We start from the raw sequence: 21,049 nt of genomic DNA on the forward strand, positions 1-21,049 counted from the left end.
ATGTGTCCCGGAAGCCCCAGTGGTTTGGGAGAGTTTCCCAGGGGCCCCAGTAATTTCGGAGTGTGGCCCGGGGGCCCCAGTAATTTGGGAGTGTGTCCTGGGGTCCCCAGTAATTTGGGAGCGTTTCCCAGCGTCCCAGTATTTTGGGAGTGTTTCCCGAGGTCCCAGTAATTTGGGAATGTGTCCCAGGGGCCCAGTATTTTGGGAGTGTTTCCCGAGGTCCCAGTAATTTGGGAATGTGTCCCAGGGGCCCAGTAATTTGGGAGTGTGTCCCAGGGGCCCAGTAATTTGGGAATGTGTCCCGGCGGCCCAGTAATTTGGGAGTGTGTCCCGGGGCTCAGTAATATGGGAGTGTGTCCCGGGGGCCGCAGTAATTTGGGAATGTGTCCCGGAAGCCCCAGTGGTTTGGGAGAGTTTCCCAGGGGCCCAGTAATTTGGGAGTGTGTCCCAGGGGCCCAGTAATTTGGCAGTGTGTCCCGGGGGCCCAGTAATTTGGGAATGTGTCCCAGGGGCCCAGTAATTTGGGAGTGTGTCCCGGGGGCCCCAGTGGTTTGGGAGCGTTTCCCAGGGGCCCAGTAATTTGGGAGTGTGTCCCAGGGGCCCAGTAATTTGGCAGTGTGTCCCGGGGGCCCAGTAATTTGGGAGTGTGTCCCAGGGGCCCAGTAATTTGGGAGTGTGTCCCGGGGGCCCCAGTGGTTTGGGAGAGTTTCCCAGGGGCCCAGTAATTTAGGAGTGTGTCTCGAACCCCCAGTAATTTGGCAGTGTGTCCTGGGGTCCTTTCAGGTTTGGGAGAGTGTCCCGGGGCTACTGTAGTTTGGGATTTTCCTGGGGGCCCAGTATTTTGAGAGTGTGTCCCCGGTCCCCGGTACTTTGGGAGGTGCCGGGCGTCACTGTATATTGGGACTGTCCCCAGGGTCCTTGTAGTTTGGGAGTCTGGTCTGTACGCAAAGAGATTTGTTTTTCATAAAATCAACTATTTTGAAGTCCAGTTATTGTTGGGTCATGAAACCAAGTGTTAACTTTGAACTTTCGGTCACCAACCTGGATCCAGGCCTCAAGCTCATCGTGTGACCTGTAATGAGAGAGGAACGCAAGTCATCTCGTTCCATGAGACACAGTGTGAGAAAGAGGTATGCACACTCACAGGCATGCAATTTCACACACACAGATTCACATGTGCACAGGTACATGCACCAGCATGCACACACACACACATGCATACACGAACAAATATACAGACACACAGACCAGTTTCCCAGAGCTGAGGCACCAACCAGTGACAGTGTGCAAAATCTCATGAGATGCCAACACATCCACTACATCCTTACAGCTTTGGCAGCACTGGTTGAATTCAATAGCCACTATTGCAGCAGGGCTTGCACAGAGGGGCACATAGAGGATGTGGATTGGGGGGGGGGTGGTGAATGGACAAAGCAGGTGCCTGGTGGGGTGGGCAATGTCAGGATTTTCTGCCCATCTCTAATTGCCCTTGAGAAGGTGGTTGTGAACCACATTCTTGAACAGCTACAGTCCATCTGGTGAGGGTACTCACACAGTGAGGGAACTCACACAGTGAGGGAATCCAGGATTTTAACCCAGCGACAGTAAAGGACCGGCGATATAGTTCCAAGTCAGAATGGTGTGTGGCTTGGAGGGGAACTTGCAGGTGATAGTGTTCCCATGCTTCTGTTGCCCTTGTCCTAGGTGGTAGAGGTTGTGGGTTTCGAAGATGCTGTCGAAGGAGCCTTGGTGGATTGCTGCAGGGATTTTCTATATGGTACACACTGCTGCCACTGTGCATCGATGGTGGAGGGAGTGAATGTTGAAGGTGGTGGATGGGCTGCTTTGTCCTGGATGGTGTCGAGCTTCTTGTGTGTTGTTGGAGCTGCAGTCATCCAGGCAAGTGGAGAGTATTCCATCACACTCCTGACTTGTGCCTTGTAGATGGTGGACAGGCTTTGGGGAGTCAGGAGGTGAGTTACTCACCACAGAATTCCCAGCAACTGATCTGCTTTTGTAACCACAGTGTTTATTTGGCAACTCCAGTTCAGTTTCTGGTCAATAGTAACCCCCAGGATGTTGATAGTGGGGGATTCAGCGATGGTAATGCCACTGAATGTCAAGGAGAGATGACAAGATTCTCTCTTGTTGGAAATGGTCATTGCCTGGCACTTGTTTGGCATGAATGTTAGTTGCCACTTATCAGCAAAAGACTAAATGTTGTCCAGGTCTTGCTGCAAGTGGGCATGGACTGCTTCAGTATCTGCGGAGTTGCTAATGGTGCTGAACATTGTGCAATCATCAGCGATCATCCCCACTTATGACGGAGGGAAGGTCATTGACGAAGCAGCTGAAGATGGTTGGGTCTAGGACACTACCCTGAGGAACTCCTGCAGGGATGTCCTGGGACTGAGATGATTGACCTCCAACAATCACAACCATCTTTCTTTGTATTAGAGATGACTCCAGCCAGCGAAGCGTTTTCCCCTTGATTCCCATTGACTTTAATGTCGATTCCATTGTTGGGCTCCTTGATGCCATACTCGGTGAAACGTTACCTTGATGTCAAGGGCAGTCACTCTCACCTCACCTCTGGATTTCAGCTCTTTTGTCCATGTTTGGACAAAGGCAGTAATGAAGTCAGGAGCTGAGTGGCCCTGGTGGAACCCAAACTGAGCATCACTGAGAAGCTTATTCTCGAGTAAGTGTCACTCGATAGCACTGTCGACACCACCTTCCATCACTTTGCTGATGATTGAGAGTAGGCTGATGAGGCGGTAATTGGCCAGGTTGGATCTGTCCTGCTTTTTGTGTACAGGACATACAAAGAACAAAGAACAGTACAGCACAGGAACAGGCCTTTCGGCCCTCCAAGCCTGCGCTGATCTTGATGCCTGTCTAAACTCAAACCTTCTGCACTTCCGGGGACCGTATCCCTCTATTCCCATCCTATTCATGTATTTGTCAAGATGCCTCTTAAACATCGCTATCGTACCTGCTTCCACCACCTCCCCCAGCAGCAGGTTCCAGGCACTCACCACCCTCTGTGTAAAGAACTTGCCTCGCACATCCCCTCTAAACTTTGCCCCTCGCACCTTAAACCTATGTCCCCTAGTAACTGACTCTTCCACCCTGGGGAAAAGCTTCTGACTATCCACTCTGTCCATGCCACTCATAACTTTGTAAACCTCTATCATGTCGCCCCTCCACCTCCGTCGTTCCAGTGAAAACAATCCGAGTTTATCCAACCTCTCCTCATAGCTAATGCCCTCCAGACCAGGCAACATCCTGGTAAACCTCTTCTGTACCCTCTCCAAAGCCTCCATGTCCTTCTGGGAGTGTGGCAACCAGAATTGCATGCAATATTCTAAGTGTGGCCTAACTAAGGTTCTGTACAGCTGCAGCATGACTTGCCAATTTGTATACTCGATGCCCCGACTGATGAAGGCAAGCATGCCGTATGCCTTCTTGACTACCTTATCGACCTGCATTGCCACTTTCAGTGATCTGTGGACCTGTACGCCCAGATCTCTCTGCCTGTCAATACTCCTAAGGGTTCTGCCATTTACTGTATACTTCCCACCTGGATGAGACCTTCCAAAATGCATTACCTCACATTTGTCTGGATTAAACTCCATCTGCCATTTCTCCGCCCAAGTCTCCAACCGATCTATATCCTGCTGTATCCTCTGACAATCTTCATCACTATCCGCAACTCCACCAACCTTTGTGTCGTCCGTAAACTTACTGATCAGACCAGCTACATTTTCCTCCAAATCATTTATATATACTACAAAGAGAAAAGGTTCCAGTACTGATCCCTGTGGAACACCACTAGTCACATCCCTCCATTCACAAAAGCACCCTTCCACTGCTACCCTCTGTCTTCTATGACTGAGCCAGTTCTGTATCCATCTTGTCAGCTCACATCTGATCCCATGTGACTTCACCCTTTGTACCAGTCTGCCATGAGGGACATTGTCAAAGGCTTTACTGAAGTCCATGTAGACACCATCCACTGCCCCTCCTTCATCAATCATCTTCGTCACTTCTTCAAAAAACTCAATCAAGTTAGTGAGACACGACCTCCCCTTCACAGAACCATGCAGCCTCTCGCTAATAAGTTCATTTGTTTCCAAATGGGAGTAAATCCTGTCCCGAAGAATCCTCTCTAATAATTTCCCTACCACTGACGTAAGGCTCACCAGCCTATAATTTCCTGGATTATCCTTGCTACCCTTCTTAAACAATGGAACAACATTGGCTATTCTCCAGTCCTCTGGGACCTCACCTGTAGCCAATGAGGATACAGAGATTTCTGTCAAGGCCCCAGCAATTTCTTCCCTTGCCTCCCTCAGTATTCTGGAGTAAATCCCATCAGGCCCTGGGGACTTATCTATCTTAATGCTTTGCAAGACGCCCAACACCACCTCCTTTTTGATAGCGACATGACCCAGACTATCTACACTCCCTTCCCTAGACTCATCATCCACCAAGTCCTTCTCTTTGGTGAATACTGATGCAAAGTACTCATTTAGTACCTCGCCCATTTCCTCTGGCTCCACGCATAGATTCTCTCCTCTGTCCTTGAGTGGGCCAACCCTTTCCCTGGTTACCCTCTTGCTCTTTATATACGTATAAAAAGCCTTGGGATTCTCCTTAATCCTGTTTGCCAATGACTTTTCATGACCCCTCTTAGCCCTCCTGACTCTTTGCTTAAGTTCCTTCCTACTTTCCTTATATTCCTCATGATCTTTGTCTGTTCCCAGCCTTCTAGCCCTTACGAATGCTTCTTTTTTCTTTTTGACTAGGCTCACAATATCCTTCGTTATCCAAGGTTCCCGAAACTTGCTAAACTTATCCTTCTTCCTCACAGGAACATGCCGGTCCTGGATTCTAATCAACTGACGTTTGAAAGACTCCCACATGTCAGATGTTGAGTTACCTTCAAACAGCCGCCCCCAATCTAAAGTCTTCAGTTCCTGCCTAATATTGTTATAATTAGCCTTCCCCCAATTTAGCACCTTCACCCGAGGACTACTCTTATCCTTATCTACAAGTACCTTCAAACTTACGGAATTATGGTCACTGTTCCCAGCAATTTTCCACATTGCAGGGTAGATGCCAGTGTTGTAGCTGTACTGGAACAGCGTGGCTAGAGGCGTGGCAAGTTCTGGAGCACAGGTCTTCAGTACTACAGCCGGGATGTTGTCAGGGCCCATAACATTTGCTGTATCCAGTGCCTTCAGTCATTTCTTATTATCACGAGGAGTAAATCAAATTGGCTGAAGACTGGCATCTGTGATGGTGGGGACTTCGGGAGCAGACTGAGATGGATCATCAACTCAGGGTCTCTGGGTGTAGATGATTGCAAATGCCTTGTCTTTCGCACTGATGTGCTGGGCTCCCCCATCATTGAGGATGGGGATATTTGTGGAACTGCCTCCTCCTATCAGTTGTCCACCACCATTCATGACTGGATGTGGCAGGACTGCAGAGCTTAGATCTGATCCGTTGGCTGTGGGATCATTTAGTTCTGTCTGTCGCATGCTGCTTCCCCTGTTTAGAATGCATCTAGTCCTGTGTTGCAGCTTCACGAAGCTGACACCTCATTTTGAGGTATGCCTGGTGCTGCTCCTGGCATGTCCTCCTGCACTCTTCATTGATCCCCCAGCTTGATGGTAATGGTAGAGTGGGGGATATGTTGGGCCATCGGGTTACAGATTGTGGTTGAGTACAATTCTGCTGCTGCTGATGGCCCACAGCGCCTCATGGACGCCCAGTTTTGAGTTGCTAGATCTGTTCTGAATCTATCCTATTTCACACGGTGGTAATGCCACACAACACGATTAGCTGGTGAGTGCAGAGTCTTCTCCTACCTGGCCTGCAGTTCCAGTAATCGCTGTTTGCCTGACACTAGGAAGCAGTGCCGCCCCTCAGCATCAATCACCTCCTTGACCTGTAAAGCAATGGGAGTTTTGGTCAGTGTCTACTCGCCATACTCCAACTGCAGAATTCTCTGAGTAAACACTAACAACCTGCATAGAATCCATCAGCAGCTTCGTGCGAACAGTGAATCGTGAACCTCCAAGACTCAACTTTGGGGAGCAGTAGAGCAGCATGTTGTTCAACTGAAATAAAACACAGACCAATGAAATTAGGGGGTGGGTAGAGGGGTGGAAGCTCATACCTCCCCCGATCAACCCCTCCATCTCCACCCCCGATCGCCACCTTCCTCGCCCCTCCCCCGATCAACCTCTCCCTCTCCACCCCCGATCGACACCTTCCTCGCCCCTCCCCCGATCAACCTCTCCCTCTCCACCCCCGATCGACACCTTCCTCGCCCCACCCCCGATCAACCTCTCCCTCTCCACCCCCGATCGACACCTTCCTCGCCCCTCCCCCGATCAACCTCTCCCTCTCCACCCCCGATTGACACCTTCCTCGCCCCTCCCCCGATCAACCTCTCCCTCTCCACCCCCGATCGACACCTTCCTCGCCCCTCCCCCGATCAACCTCTCCCTCTCCACCCCCGATCAACCTCTCCCTCTCCACCCCCGATCGACACCTTCCTCGCCCCTCCCCCGATCAACCTCTCCCTCTCCACCCCCGATCGACACCTTCCTCGCCCCTCCCCCGATCAACCCCTCCCTCTCAACCCCCGATCGACACCTTCCTCGCCCCTCCCCCGATCAACCCCTCCCACTCCACCCCCGATCGACAGCTTCCTCGACCCTCCCCCGATCAACCTCTCCCTCTCCACCCCCGATCGACACCTTCCTCGCCCCTCCCCAAATCAACCCCTCCCTCTCCACCCCCGATCAACACCTTCCTCGCCCCACCCCCGATCAACCTCTCCCTCTCCACCCCCGATCGACACCTTCCTCGCCCCTCCCCCGATCAACCTCTCCCTCTCCACCCCCGATCGACACCTTCCTCGCCCGTCCCCCGATCAACCTCTCCCTCTCCACCCCCGATCGACACCTTCCTCGCCCGTCCCCCGATCAACCTCTCCCTCTCCACCCCCGATCGACACCTTCCTCGCCCCTCCCCCGATCAACCTCTCCCTCTCCACCCCCGATCGACACCTTCCTTGCCCCTCCCCCGATCAACCCCTCCATCTCCACCACCCCCCTCAGCACCTCCCTCGCCCCTCCCCCGATCAACCCCTCCCTCTCCATGCCCGATCAACACCTTCCTGGCCCCTCCCCAAATCAACCCCTCCCTCTCCACCCCTGATCGACACCTCCCTCGCCCCTCCCCTGATCAACCCCTTCCTCTCCACGCCCGATCGACACCTCCCTCGCCCCTCCCCCGATCAACCCCTCCTTCTCCATCCCCGACCAACACCTTCCTGGCCCCTCCCCAAATCAACCCCTCCCTCTCCACCCCCGATCGGCACATCTCTCGCCCCTCCCCAAATCAACCCCTCCCTCTCCACCCCCGATCGACACCTCCTTCTTCCCTCCCCCAATCAACCCCTCCCTCTCCACCCCCGATCGACACCTCCCTCGCCCCTCCCCCGATCAACCCCTCCCTCTCCACCCCCTTCGATCGACATCTCCCTTGCCCCTCCCCCGATCAACCCCTCCCTCTCCACTCCCGATCGACACCTCCCTCGCCCCTCCCCCAATCAACCCCTCCCTCTCCACCCCCGATCGACACCTCCCTCGCCCCTCCCCCGATCAACCCCTCATTCTCCACGCCCCTGATCGGCACCTCTCTCGCCCCTCCCCCGATCAACCCTTCCCCCTCCACCACCGAATCGACACCTCCCTCGCCCCTCCCCCGATCAACCTCTCCTCCCCCGATCAACCCCTCCCTCTCCACCCACCCCGATCGACACCTCCCTCGCCCCTTCTCTGATCAACCCCTCCCTCACCCCTCCCCCAATTGACCCCTCCCTTGCCCCTGCCCCAATTGACCACTCTCTCCCCCCGATTAGCACCTCCCTCGCCCCTCCTGATTGACCCTCCCTCAATTGACTCCTCTCTCCCCTTCCCCAATTGACACCTTCCACGCCCCTCCTGACTGACCCCTCCCTCAATTGACCCTTCCATCACCCCTCCTGATTGACGCCCTCACTCTCTCCCCCCGGATCGACCCCTCCCTTGCCCCACCTGATTGACCCTTCCCAATTGCCCCCATCGAGTCCTGTTCCTCACTCTACCTGCCCCAGAATGTTGCCTGAATATTGTCCAGGTCTTGCTGCACGCAGGCATGGACTGCTTCATGACCTGAGGAGTTAGGAAGGGTATTGAACACTGTGCAATCATCAGTGAACATCCCCACTTCTGACCCTATGATGGAGGGAAGGTCATTGATGAAGCAGCTGAAGATGGTTGGAACCAGGACATGGTTGACTCCACCATCCTCCTCCAACGCCTCTCCTCCATCGCCCAACTGAGTGGAACTGCACTCCTACCTATCCAGTCAGAGCCAGAGAATCACCATCAATGGCTTCCCTTCCCACTCCATACTGTTCTCTACGGGATCCCCCATGGATCTATCCTTGGCCCCCTTCTATTTCTCATCTACATGCTGCTCTTCAGCAACATCATCTGGAAACACGTCAGTTTGCACATGCACGCTGACAACATCCAACTCTACCTCATCACCACCTGTCTTGACCTCTCAATTGTTTCTAAATTGTCAAACGTGTTGTCCAACATTCAGTACTGGATGAGCTGGAATTCCCTCCGTTTAAGTACTGGGAAGAGCACAACCATTGTCTTTGATCCCTGTGAATTCTGTTTCTTAGCCACTGACTCCATCCCTCTCCCTGGCTAATGTCTGAGGCTGAACCAGACTGTTCGCAACCTTGGTGACATATCTGACCCCCAAGAGGAGCCTCCGACAACATGTCTGTGCCATCACTAAGACTGTCTATTTCCACCTCTGTAACATTGCTTGACTCTACCCTGCCTCAGCTCCTCTGCTGCTGAAACCCTCATTTATGTCATTGTTACCTATAGACTTAACTGTTCCTACACACTCCTGGCTGCTCTCCCATCTTCCATAAACTTGACCTCATCCAAAACTCTGCAGCCCGTGTCCTAACTCGCACCAAGTCCTGTCCCCCTATCACCCCTGTGCTCGCTGATCTACTCGACAGGTCAGGCAGCATCAGTGGATAGAGAAACAGATTTAAAGTTTCAGGTCGGTGACCTTTCATCAGAACTGCAGAGTCATCAGAAGTGATGAAAGATCTCAGACCTGAAACATAAACTGCTTCTCGCTCCACAGAAGCTGCCTGACCTGCTGAGTGATTCCAGCACTTTTTCCATTTTTATTTCAGCTTTCCAGCATCCACAATATTTTGCTTTTGTGCTCACTGATCTACATTGGCTCCTGGTCCAGCAACTCCTCAATTTTAAAATTCTCATCCTTGTAAAACCAACCTCTTTGGTCAAGGTTTTGGTCATCTGTCCTAATAGCTCCTTTGTGGCTCAGTGTCAAATTTAGATCGCTAACATTCTTGTAGAACATCTTGGGATGTTTTATTACATTTAAAACTCTTTATAAATGCAAGTTGGTGCTGTTATTGATGCCCTGAGGAACTCCTGCAGCACTATTCTGGAGCTGAGATGATTGGCCTCCAACAATTACAACCATCTTCCTTTGTGCTAGGTATGACTCCAACCAACAGAGAGTTTTCCCCCTGATTCCCATTGACTCCAGTTTTGCTAGGGCTCCTTGATGTCACCCTCAGTCAAATAGGTAGGCGGTGGTGTAGTGGTATTATCACTGGACGAGTAACCCAGAGACCCAGGGTATTCCTCTGGGGACATGGGTTCGAATCCCACCACAGCAGAAGGTGGAATTTGAACTTAATAAAAAATCTGGAATTAAAAACTAGTCTAATGATGGCCATGAAACCATTGTCAATTGTTGTAAAAACCCATCTGGTTCACTAATGTCCTTTACATGCCCTCTGAAATGGCCCAGCAAGCCACTCAGTTGTACCTAAAAAGTTGGGAGAGCTGTCCCACAGACTAGTCAAGCAACAGCCTGACATAGTCATGCTCACGGAATCATACCTAACAGACAATGTCCCAGACACTGCCATCACCATCCCCGGGTACGTCCTGTCCCACCGGCAGGACAGACCCAGCAGCGGTGGTGGCACAGTGGTATACAGTAGGGAGGGAGTTGCCCTGGGAGTCCTCAACATCGACTCCGGACCTCATGAAGTCTCATAGCATCAGGTCAAATATGGGCAAGGTAACCTCCTATTGATTACCACCTACCGCCCTCCCTCAGCTGATGACTCAGTACTCCTCCATGTTGAACACCACTTGGAGGAAGCACTGAGGGTGGCAAGGGCACAAAATGTACTCTGGGTGGGGGACTTCAATGTCCATCACCAAGAGTGGCTCGGTAGCACCACTACTGACCGAGCTGGCCGAGTACTAAAGGACATGGCTGCTAGACTGGGTCTGCGGCAGGTGGTGAGGGAACCAACAAGAGGGAAGAACATACTCGACCTCGTCCTCACCAATCTGCCTGCCGCAGATGCATCTGTCCATGACTGTATTGGTAGGAGTGACCACCGCACAGTCCTTGTGGAGACTAAGTCCCGCCTTCACATTGAGGATACCGTCCATCGTGTTGTGTGGCACTATCATCGTGCTGAATAGGATAGATTTCGAACAGATCTAGCAATGCAAAACTGGGCATCCATGAGGTGCTGTGGGCCATCAGCAGCAGCAGAATTGTCCTCAACCACAATCTGTAACCTCATGGCCCGGCATATCCCCCACTCTACCATTACCATCAAGCCAGGAGACCAACCCTGGTTCAATGAAGAGTGCAGGAGGGCATGCCAGGAGCAGCACCAGGCATACCTCAAAATGAGGTGTCAACCTGGTGAAGCTACAAACCAGGACTACTTGCATGCCAAACTGCGTAAGCAGCATGCGATAGACAGAGGTAAGCGATCCCATAACCAACGGATCAGATCTAAGCTCTGCAGTCCTGCCACATCCAGCCGTGAATGGTGGTGGACAATTAAACAACTAACTGGAGGAGGTGGCTCCACAAATATCCCCATCCTCAATGATGGGGGAGCCCAGCACATCAGTGCGAAAGATAAGGCAGAAGCATTTGCAACAATCTTCAGCCAGAAGTGCTGAGTTGATGATCCATCTCGGCCTCCTCCTGAAGTCCCCAGCATCACAGATGCCAAACTTCAGCCAATTCGATTCACTCCACGTGATATCAAGAAACGACTGAAGGCACTGGATACTGCAAAAGCTATGGGTCCTGACAATATTCCGGCAATAGTACTGAAGACCTCTGCTCCAGAACTTGCCGCGCCCCTAGCCAAGCTGTTCCAGTACAGCTACAACACTGGCATCTACCCTGCAATGTGGAAAATTGCCCAGGTATGTCCTGTACACAAAAAGCAGGACAAATCCAACCCGGCCAATTACTGCCCCATCAGCCGACTCTCTATCATCAGTAAAGTGATGGAAGGTGTCATCAACAGTGCCATCAAGCGGCACTTGCTTAGCAATAACCTGCTCAGTGATGCTCAGTTTGGGTTCCGCCAGGGCCACTCAGCTCCTGACCTCATTACAGCCTTGGTTCAAACATGGACAAAAGAGCTGAACTCAAGAGGTGAGGTTAGAGTGACTGCCCTTGACATCAAGGCAGCATTTGACAGAGTATGGCATCAAGGAGCCAGAGCAAAACTGAGGTCAATGGGAATCAGGGGAAAAACCCTCCGCTGGCTGGAGTCATACCGAGCACAAAGGAAGATGGTTGTGGTTGTTGGAGGTCAATCATCTGAGCTCCAGGACATCATTGCAGGAGTTCCTCAGGGTAGTGTCCTCGGCCCAACCATCTTCAGCTGCTTCATCAATGACCTTCCTTCAATCATAAGGTCAGAAGTGGGGATGTTCGCTGATGATTGCACAATGTTCAGCACCATTCGCGACTCCTCAGATACTGAAGCAGTTCGTGTAGAAATGCAGCAAGACCTGGACAATATCCAGGCTTGGGCTGATAAGTGGCAAGTAACATACGCGCCACACAAGTGCCAGGCAATGACCATCTCCAACAAGAGAGAATCTAACCATTTCCCCTTGACATTCAATGGCATTACCATCGCTGAATCCCCCACTATCAACATCCTAGGGGCTACCATTGACTGAAAACTGAACTGGACTAGACACATAAATACCGTGGCGACAAGAGCAGGTCAGAGGCGAGGAATCCTGAGGCGAGTAACTCACCTCCTGACTCCCCAAAGCCTGTCCACAATCTACAAGGCACAAGTCAGGAGTGTGATGGAATATTCTCCACTTGCTTGGATGTGTGCAGCTCCAACAACACCCAAGAAGCTCGACACCATCCAGGACAAAGCAGCGCACTTGATTGGCATCCCATCCACGAACATTCACTCCCTCCACCATCGACGCACAGTGGCAGCAGTGTGTACCATCTACAAGATGCACTGCAGTAATGCACCATGGCTCCTTCGACAGCACCTCCCAAACCCGCAACCTCTACCAACTAGAAGGACAAGGGCAGCAAATACATGGGACCACCACCACCTGCAAGTTCCCCTCCAAGTCACACACCATCCTGACTTGGAACTATATCGCCGTTCCTTCACTGTCGCTGGGTCAAAATCCTGGAACTCCCTTCCTAACAGCACTGCGGGTGTACCTATCCCACATGGACTGCAGCGATTCAAGAAGGCAGCTCACCACCACTTTCTCAAGGGCAATTCGGGATGGGTAATAAATGCTGGCCTGGCCAGCGACGCCCACATCCCATGAATGAATAAAAAAATTTAAAAACTACTGCCTTGATGTCAAGGGCAGATACTCCCACCGCACCTCTGAAATTCAGCTCTTTTGTCCATGTTTGGACCAAGGCTGTAATGCGTCTGGAACTGAGTGGTCCTGGCGGAAACCAAACTGAGCGTCAGTGAACATGTTATTACTGAGTAAAGCAAGAGGAGGAGAAAGAGGAAGGGAATGGAGAGGCAGAGGGAAACAGGGAAGGGAGAATGTAAAAGGATATGGAGGGGGAGGGGGGAGAAAACAAAATGGAAAGAACAGACTGAGGGTTATGGGAGAAGGTGGCTGACCTGAAACAGGTACATAACAAATCCCACAGAGCAATGGCAAAGATATACACTGACAAAAAACTCCAAGTATCAGTCCCACATACCAGAAACAGATGGCGCTCATTCGCAGTATTAGATCGGACAGACACCTTCAGGATCGGGCCTTCCTTTACCAGCTCACTCGAAGGATCAAGAAGGTCTGGATCTCCACCCAGCATTTCAAAAATCTCCCACATCTTCTCCTGCTTCTCCTAGAGAACAAATGTGGCAAGCTTATATTCTGAGACAAAACAAACGTTACACAAACAGAATGCAACAGAGGAAATTACACACACAGGGAGTGAAATAAAGTTACACACAGAGGGACTGAGATAGATACTGTTAAACACAGAGGGACAGAGATAGATAGTGTTACACACAGAGGGACTGAGATAGATACTGTTACACACACAGGGACAGAGATAGATACAGTTACACACAGAGGGACTGAGATAGATACTGTTACACACAGAGGGACAGAGATAGATACCGTTACACACACAGGGACTGAGATAGATACTGTTACACACAGAGGGACAGAGATAGATACCGTTACACACACAGGGACTGAGATAGATACTGTTACACACAGAGGGACTGAGATAGATACAGTTACACACAGAGGGACTGAGATAGATACAGTTACTCACAGAGGGACTGAGATAGATACTGTTACACACAGAGGGACAGAGATAGATACCGTTACACACACAGGGACTGAGATAGATACTGTTACACACAGAGGGACTGAGATAGATACAGTTACACACAGAGGGACTGAGATAGATACTGTTACACACAGAGGGACAGAGATAGATACAGTTACACACAGAGGGACTGAGATAGATACTGTTACACACACAGGGACTGAGATAGATACAGTTACACACAGAGGGACTGAGATAGATACTGTTACACACAGAGGGACAGAGATAGATACAGTTACACACACAGGGACTGAGATAGATACTGTTACACACAGAGGGACATAGATATATACTGTTAAACACAGAGGGACTGAGATAGATACAGTTACACACAGAGGGACAGAGATAGATACTGTTACACACACAGGGACTGAGATAGATACAGTTACACACAGAGGGACTGAGATAGATACTGTTACACACAGAGGGACAGAGATAGATACAGTTACACACACAGGGACTGAGATAGATACAGTTACACACAGAGGGACTGAGATAGATACTGTTACACACAGATGGACTGAGATAGATACAGTTACACACAGAGGGACTGAGATAGATACTATTACACACAGAGGGACAGAGATAGAGACAGTTACACACACAGGGACTGAGATAGATACTGTTACACACAGAGGGGCAAAGATAGATACAGTTACACACACAGGGACTGAGATAGATACTGTTACACACAGAGGGACAGAGATAGATACAGTTACACACAGAGGGACTGAGATAGATACTGTTACACACAGAGGGACAGAGATAGATACAGTTACACACACAGGGACTGAGATAGATACTGTTACACACAGAGGGACAAAGATAGATACAGTTACACACACAGGGACTGAGATAGATAATGTTAAACGCAGAGGGACTAAGATAGATAATGTTACACACACAGAGGGACTGAGATAGAGACAGTAACACACACAGGGACTGAGATGGATAATGTTACACGCAGAGGGACAGAGATCGATACAGTTACACACAGAGGGACTGAGATAGATACAGTTACACACACAGGGACTGAGATAGATAATGTTACACACAGAGGGACAGAGATAGATACAGTTACACACAGAGGGACTGAGATAGATAATGTTACACACAGAGGGACTGAGAAAGATACAGATACACACACAGGGACTGAGATAGATACTGTTACACACAGAGGGATTGAGATAGATACAGTTACACACACAGGGACTGAGATAGATACTGTTACACACAGAGGGACTGAGATAGATACAGTTACACACACAGGGACTGAGATAGATAATGTTACATACACAGGGACTGAGATAGACACTGTTACACACAGAGGGACTGAGATAGATATGTTACACACAGAGGGACAGAGATAGATACTGTTACACACACAGGGACTGAGATAGATACAGTTACACACACAGGGACTGAGAAAGATAATGTTACACGCAGAGGGACAGAGATAGATAATGTTAAACACAGAGGGACAGAGATAGATAGTGTTACACACAGAGGGACTGAGATAGATACTGTTACACACAGAGGGACAGAGATAGATACAGTTACACACACAGGGACTGAGATAGATAATGTTACACGCAGAGGGACTAAGATAGATACTGTTACACACACAGGGACTGAGATAGACACTGTTACACACAGAGGGACTGAGATAGAGACAGTTACACACACAGGGACTGAGATAGATAATGTTACACACAGAGGGACAGAGATCGATACTGTTACACACAGAGGGACTGAGATAGATACAGTTACACACACAGGGACTGAGATAGGTAATGTTACACACAGAGGGACAGAGATAGATACAGTTACACACAGAGGGACTGAGATAGATACTGTAACACACAGGGACTGAGATAGATACAGTTACACACAGAGGGAATGAGATAGATAATGTTACACGCAGAGGGACAGAGATCGATACTGTTACACACAGAGGGACAGAGATAGATACAGTTACACACAGAGGGACTGAGATAGATACAGATACACACACAGGGACTGAGATAAATAATGTTACACACAGAGGGACAGAGATAGATACAGTGACACACACAGGGACTGAGATAGATACTGTTACACACAGAGGGACTGAGATAGATACAGTTACACACACAGGGACGGAGATAGATACTGTTACACACAGAGGGACTGAGATAGATACAGTTACACACACAGGGACTGAGATAGATAATGTTACACGCAGAGGGACTGAGATAGATAATGTTACATACACAGGGACTGAGATAGACACTGTTACACACAGAGGGACTGAGATAGATACAGTTACACACAGAGGGACTGAGATAGATACTGTAACACACAGGGACTGAGATAGATACAGTTACACACAGAGGGAATGAGATAGATAATGTTACACGCAGAGGGACAGAGATAGATACTGTTACACACACAGGGACTGAGATAGATACAGTTACACACACAGGGACTGAGATAGATAATGTTACACGCAGAGGGACAGAGATAGATACTGTTACACACAGAGGGACTGAGATAGATACAGTTACACACACAGGGACTGAGATAGATAATGTTACACGCAGAGGGACTGAGATAGATAATGTTACATACACAGGGACTGAGATAGACACTGTTACACACAGAGGGACTGAGATAGATACTGTTACACACAGAGGGACAGAGATAGATACTGTTACACACAGGAACTGAGATAGATACTGTTGCACACAGAGGGACTGAGATATATAATGTTACACACAGAGGGACTGAGATAGATACTTTTATACACAGGGACTGAGATAGATAATGTTACACACACCGGAACTGAGATTGATACTGTTGCGCACACAGGGACTGAGATAGATAATGTTACACACACAGGGACTGAGAGAGATACTGTTACACACAGAGAGACAGGGATAGATACTGTTACACACAGGGACTGAGATAGATAATGTTACACACACAGGGACTGGGATAGATAATGCTACATACACAGGGACTGAGATAGATAATGTTGCACACTCACGGACTGACAGAGATACTGTTACACACACAGGGACTGAAATAGATACTGTTACACACAGAGGGACTAAGATAGATACTGTTGCATACAGAGGGACTGAGATAGACACTGTTACACACACAGGGACTGAGATTGATAATGTTACACACACAGGGACTGAGATAGATACTGTTACACACACAGGGACTGAAATAGATAATTGTACGCACACAGGGACTGAGATAGACACTGTTACACACACAGGGACTGAGATTGATAATGTTACACACACAGGGACTGAGATAGATACTGTTACGCACACAGGGACTGAGATAGATAATGTTACACACACAGGGACTGAAATAGATAATGTTACACACACAGGGACTGAGATAGATAATGTTACACACACAGGGACTGAGATAGATAATGTTACACGCAGAGGGACAGAGATAGATACTGTTACACACAGAGGGACTGAGATAGATACAGTTACACACACAGGGACTGAGATAGATAATGTTACACGCAGAGGGACAGAGATAGATACTGTTGCACACAGAGGGACTGAGATAGATACTGTTACACACAGGAACTGAGATAGATACTGTTGCACACAGAGGGACTGAGATATATAATGTTACACACAGAGGGACTGAGATAGATACTTTTATACACAGGGACTGAGATAGATAATGTTACACACACCGGAACTGAGATTGATACTGTTGCGCACACAGGGACTGAGATAGATAATGTTACACACACAGGGACTGAGAGAGATACTGTTACACACAGAGAGACAGGGATAGATACTGTTACACACAGGGACTGAGATAGATAATGTTACACACACAGGGACTGGGATAGATAATGCTACATACACAGGGACTGAGATAGATAATGTTACACACTCACGGACTGACAGAGATACTGTTACACACACAGGGACTGAAATAGATACTGTTACACACAGAGGGACTAAGATAGATACTGTTGCATACAGAGGGACTGAGATAGACACTGTTACACACACAGGGACTGAGATTGATAATGTTACACACACAGGGACTGAGATAGACACTGTTACACACACAGGGACTGAGATTGATAATGTTACACACACAGGGACTGAGATAGATACTGTTACGCACACAGGGACTGAGATAGATAATGTTACACACACAGGGACTGAAATAGATAATGTTACACACACAGGGACTGAGATAGATAATGTTACACACACAGGGACTGAGATAGATAATGTTGCACACACAGGGACTGCGATGGAGTAATGTGACGCTCACATGGACTGAGATCGAGGAACATTAAGTTCACAGACAGAGCACAGCTGCAGTAGTTGTAGACCAACAGTACTAGTTGTCATTTGGTATTCCTAGCTATTAGAAATGGCTTTTGTTACTCACCAATTCAGCAATTGCAGCGTTTGAATGCTTGGCAGCTTCAGCTATTATCTGCAGCGATTCTTGTGTTAAAAGTGATGCAGTAGAGTGGGAATTAATGGAAAGGTGTCAGTGACAGACAAGTCTTTAGTGTCTTTTGCGTCAAACAGAATTGCGCCTCCAATTATGGAAGAGACCAGGCCCTAGACGCCAGATACTTATTCCCAGATTTTTCCCTCCTGCCCACCTTCTCACCGTATCCTTGAACCACATCTTCTCACCTCATTCCCCAAACACATTGCTCTTTGCTCCCAGTTACAGCCTCTAGTTTTGTATTAGATTAGATTAGAGATACAGCACTGAAACAGGCCCTTCGGCCCACCGAGTCTGTGCCGAACATCAACCACCCATTTATACTAATCCTACACTAATGCCCTATTCTTACCAAACATCCCCACCTGTCCCTATATTTCCCTACCACCTACCTATACTAGTGACAATTTATAATGGCCAATTTACCTATCAACCTGCAAGTCTTTTGGCTTGTGGGAGGAAACCGGAGCACCCGGAGAAAACCCACGCAGACACAGGGAGAACTTGCAAACTCCACACAGGCAGTACCCGGAATCGAACCCGGGTCCCTGGAGCTGTGAGGCTGCAGTGCTAACCACTGCGCCACTGTGCCGCCCTATTATTGAGGTGTTTTCTGTATTTCTACCTATCACTGGAATTAACCAAAGATAATGGCCCACTCTGAGGCAGGTAACGTCCAAATGCCCCTCCTCTTACTCTCTGCATTGGTCCTGTCTGCTGAATCGGGAGGCAGCTTCCTCAGGTAGTCCATCAGGAGCAGCTGGTAGCGAGGTATTCTCTGCACGGGTTCCAGCATGTGATGTTGCAGAGTCAGACTGCTGCACACTGCCTGTGCCTGTACAACACACAAGGTTAGTGCAGCTCAGTCACAACAATGACCCAGGCTAATCCCTCTCTGAATTATAACACTAACTACAGCTCATTATCACACTAGCAATTACAGCCCTCCAACATTAATTACACTCACTATAACACTGTTGCATTACATCCATTAACACAATTACATTACACCATTTATCATGGAGTACAGTAACATTGTTGTTATGCTACTGGGCTAGTAATCCAAAGGCCTGGACTAATGATCCAGAGACTTGAGTTCAAATCCCACCACAGCATCTGAGGAATTTAAATTCAGTTAACTAAATCAATCTGAAAATAATGGTGACCATGAAACTTGCATTTTTAGAAAAATCAATGTGATTCACTATTGTCTTTTACGGAAGAAAATCTGCCATCCTCACCTGGTCTGACCTATCAGTGACTCCATACCCACAGTAATGTGGTTGACTCTGAACTGCCTTCTGAAATGGCCTAGCAAGACACTCAGTTGTATTAAACCGCTATGAAAATGTATAATAAAACTGGATGGGTCACCCGACACCAGAACTCGGCACCAGAAACACCCTGCCCAGCAGCAGCTACCAGCACTGTGCAAAAACCCACTAAATACTGCAAGAAAACATCTCCAAAATCTCGATGCGGTATCTGAGAGGGGTTGGGAGCACCTTCAAATAGCAGCTACCTCCAGAGTTGGTGGGCAGGAGCCGGAGGTGTTTGGTGCAGTCAGGCAGTAAGATGGCATCAGCGTAGTGACATCACTTGATCCCGGTTTAAGTTTATTCCTGACACTCCTACCTGTTTCAGACTCACATCGCTCAGCAAATCTGGCTGCTGGAAACGCAATGGGAGCAGCCACCATTTTATTTTCCACCCACTAAGTTAGTGTTAGGAATAAACTTAAACCGGGATCGTCTTCTGGGCAGAAGATGAAGATCAGCCCCCTCCAGTGAACAAAATGCACATGGGATGGGACACTATGGTCCTCTAATCATCAAATAATATACAAACAATCATGGACAGGACAAGATCCTCTGGTCCACCCAGCCAGTCCCACATAATCATGATACCTTGGGCATCACATTATATACACTCCTCCCACCCAAAACCATCTGTTCCCCTGGGACAGAAAAACTCAGTCCAACTTGTGGAGGAAAATCCTCTTTCTTGTGTTCTTGTAGACAGATTCTTGGTCTCTCAGGGAATCAAGGGATATGGTGAGTGGGTGGGAAAGTGGAATTGACGCTTAAAATCAGCCACAATGGTATTGGATGGTGGAGCAGGCTCGATGGGCCATATGGTCTTCCTGTTATCAGGGAAATTCCTCCCCAAGACCTTTATCTGACCAAAACTTAACCTGAAGAATCGCCCTACCTCTGAATTCCCTTTCTGCACCAACCAGAAAGAGGTCCAGCTCTTGATTGAAGGAATTCAGTGAATCAGTGTCCACTGCACGAGCTGCAGCCTGTTCTAGTAATCCACTATTCTCTGGGAAAACTACCACCTCATGATCTCTAACTTAGATGTGGCCTTTACACCTTAAAATTGTGAGCCATGGACCTCCCTAACCTTTTCAATTGGAGCAGACTGTCAACTGGAACACAATCTACTCCCATCATTATCTCATAAGCCTTAATCAGATCACCCCTAATTTGACGTTTCTGTAAAATGTGGACTCCCAAATTTTGAACCTACCTTGGTAATTAAAAGTGGGAATATTGTCCTGGTCTTTCCCTGATCCTTTTCTAAAACTTCAATATGACTCACCATGTGAGGAGATCAAAATCAGACACAATATTCTAACTGAGGCCTGACCAAGGTCCTATAAATGCACCCAACACCCAATTCACTCGAGCTAACAAAAGGGCCACACACTATGGTCCTC

The 21,049-nt window shown here is 48.8% G+C and overlaps 1 protein-coding gene across 7 annotated transcripts in view; it reads right to left on the reverse strand.

Moving 5' to 3' along the window:
* LOC137383764 (FYVE, RhoGEF and PH domain-containing protein 4-like) overlaps positions 1–21,049 on the reverse strand; it is a 448,993-nt gene that overhangs the window by 145,866 nt on the left and 282,078 nt on the right. For all 7 annotated transcript variants that reach the window (XR_010977458.1, XR_010977457.1, XR_010977456.1 and 4 more), the window contains 6 exons: positions 19,024–19,162; positions 18,259–18,317; positions 13,186–13,332; positions 6,039–6,131; positions 5,880–5,959; positions 1,042–1,072 (listed from right to left, as the gene is read on the reverse strand). Coding sequence is in view for 3 of the 7 variants with exons in the window: in XM_068056923.1 (XP_067913024.1) it covers positions 1,042–1,072; positions 5,880–5,959; positions 6,039–6,131; positions 13,186–13,332; positions 18,259–18,317; positions 19,024–19,162 (549 nt within the window). In the remaining 4 variants the exon portion in view is untranslated. The remainder of the gene's footprint in view (positions 1–1,041; positions 1,073–5,879; positions 5,960–6,038; positions 6,132–13,185; positions 13,333–18,258; positions 18,318–19,023; positions 19,163–21,049) is intronic.

This window comes from Heterodontus francisci, chromosome 25, assembly GCF_036365525.1.
Source record: "Heterodontus francisci isolate sHetFra1 chromosome 25, sHetFra1.hap1, whole genome shotgun sequence".
Classification (NCBI taxonomy): domain Eukaryota; kingdom Metazoa; phylum Chordata; class Chondrichthyes; order Heterodontiformes; family Heterodontidae; genus Heterodontus; species Heterodontus francisci.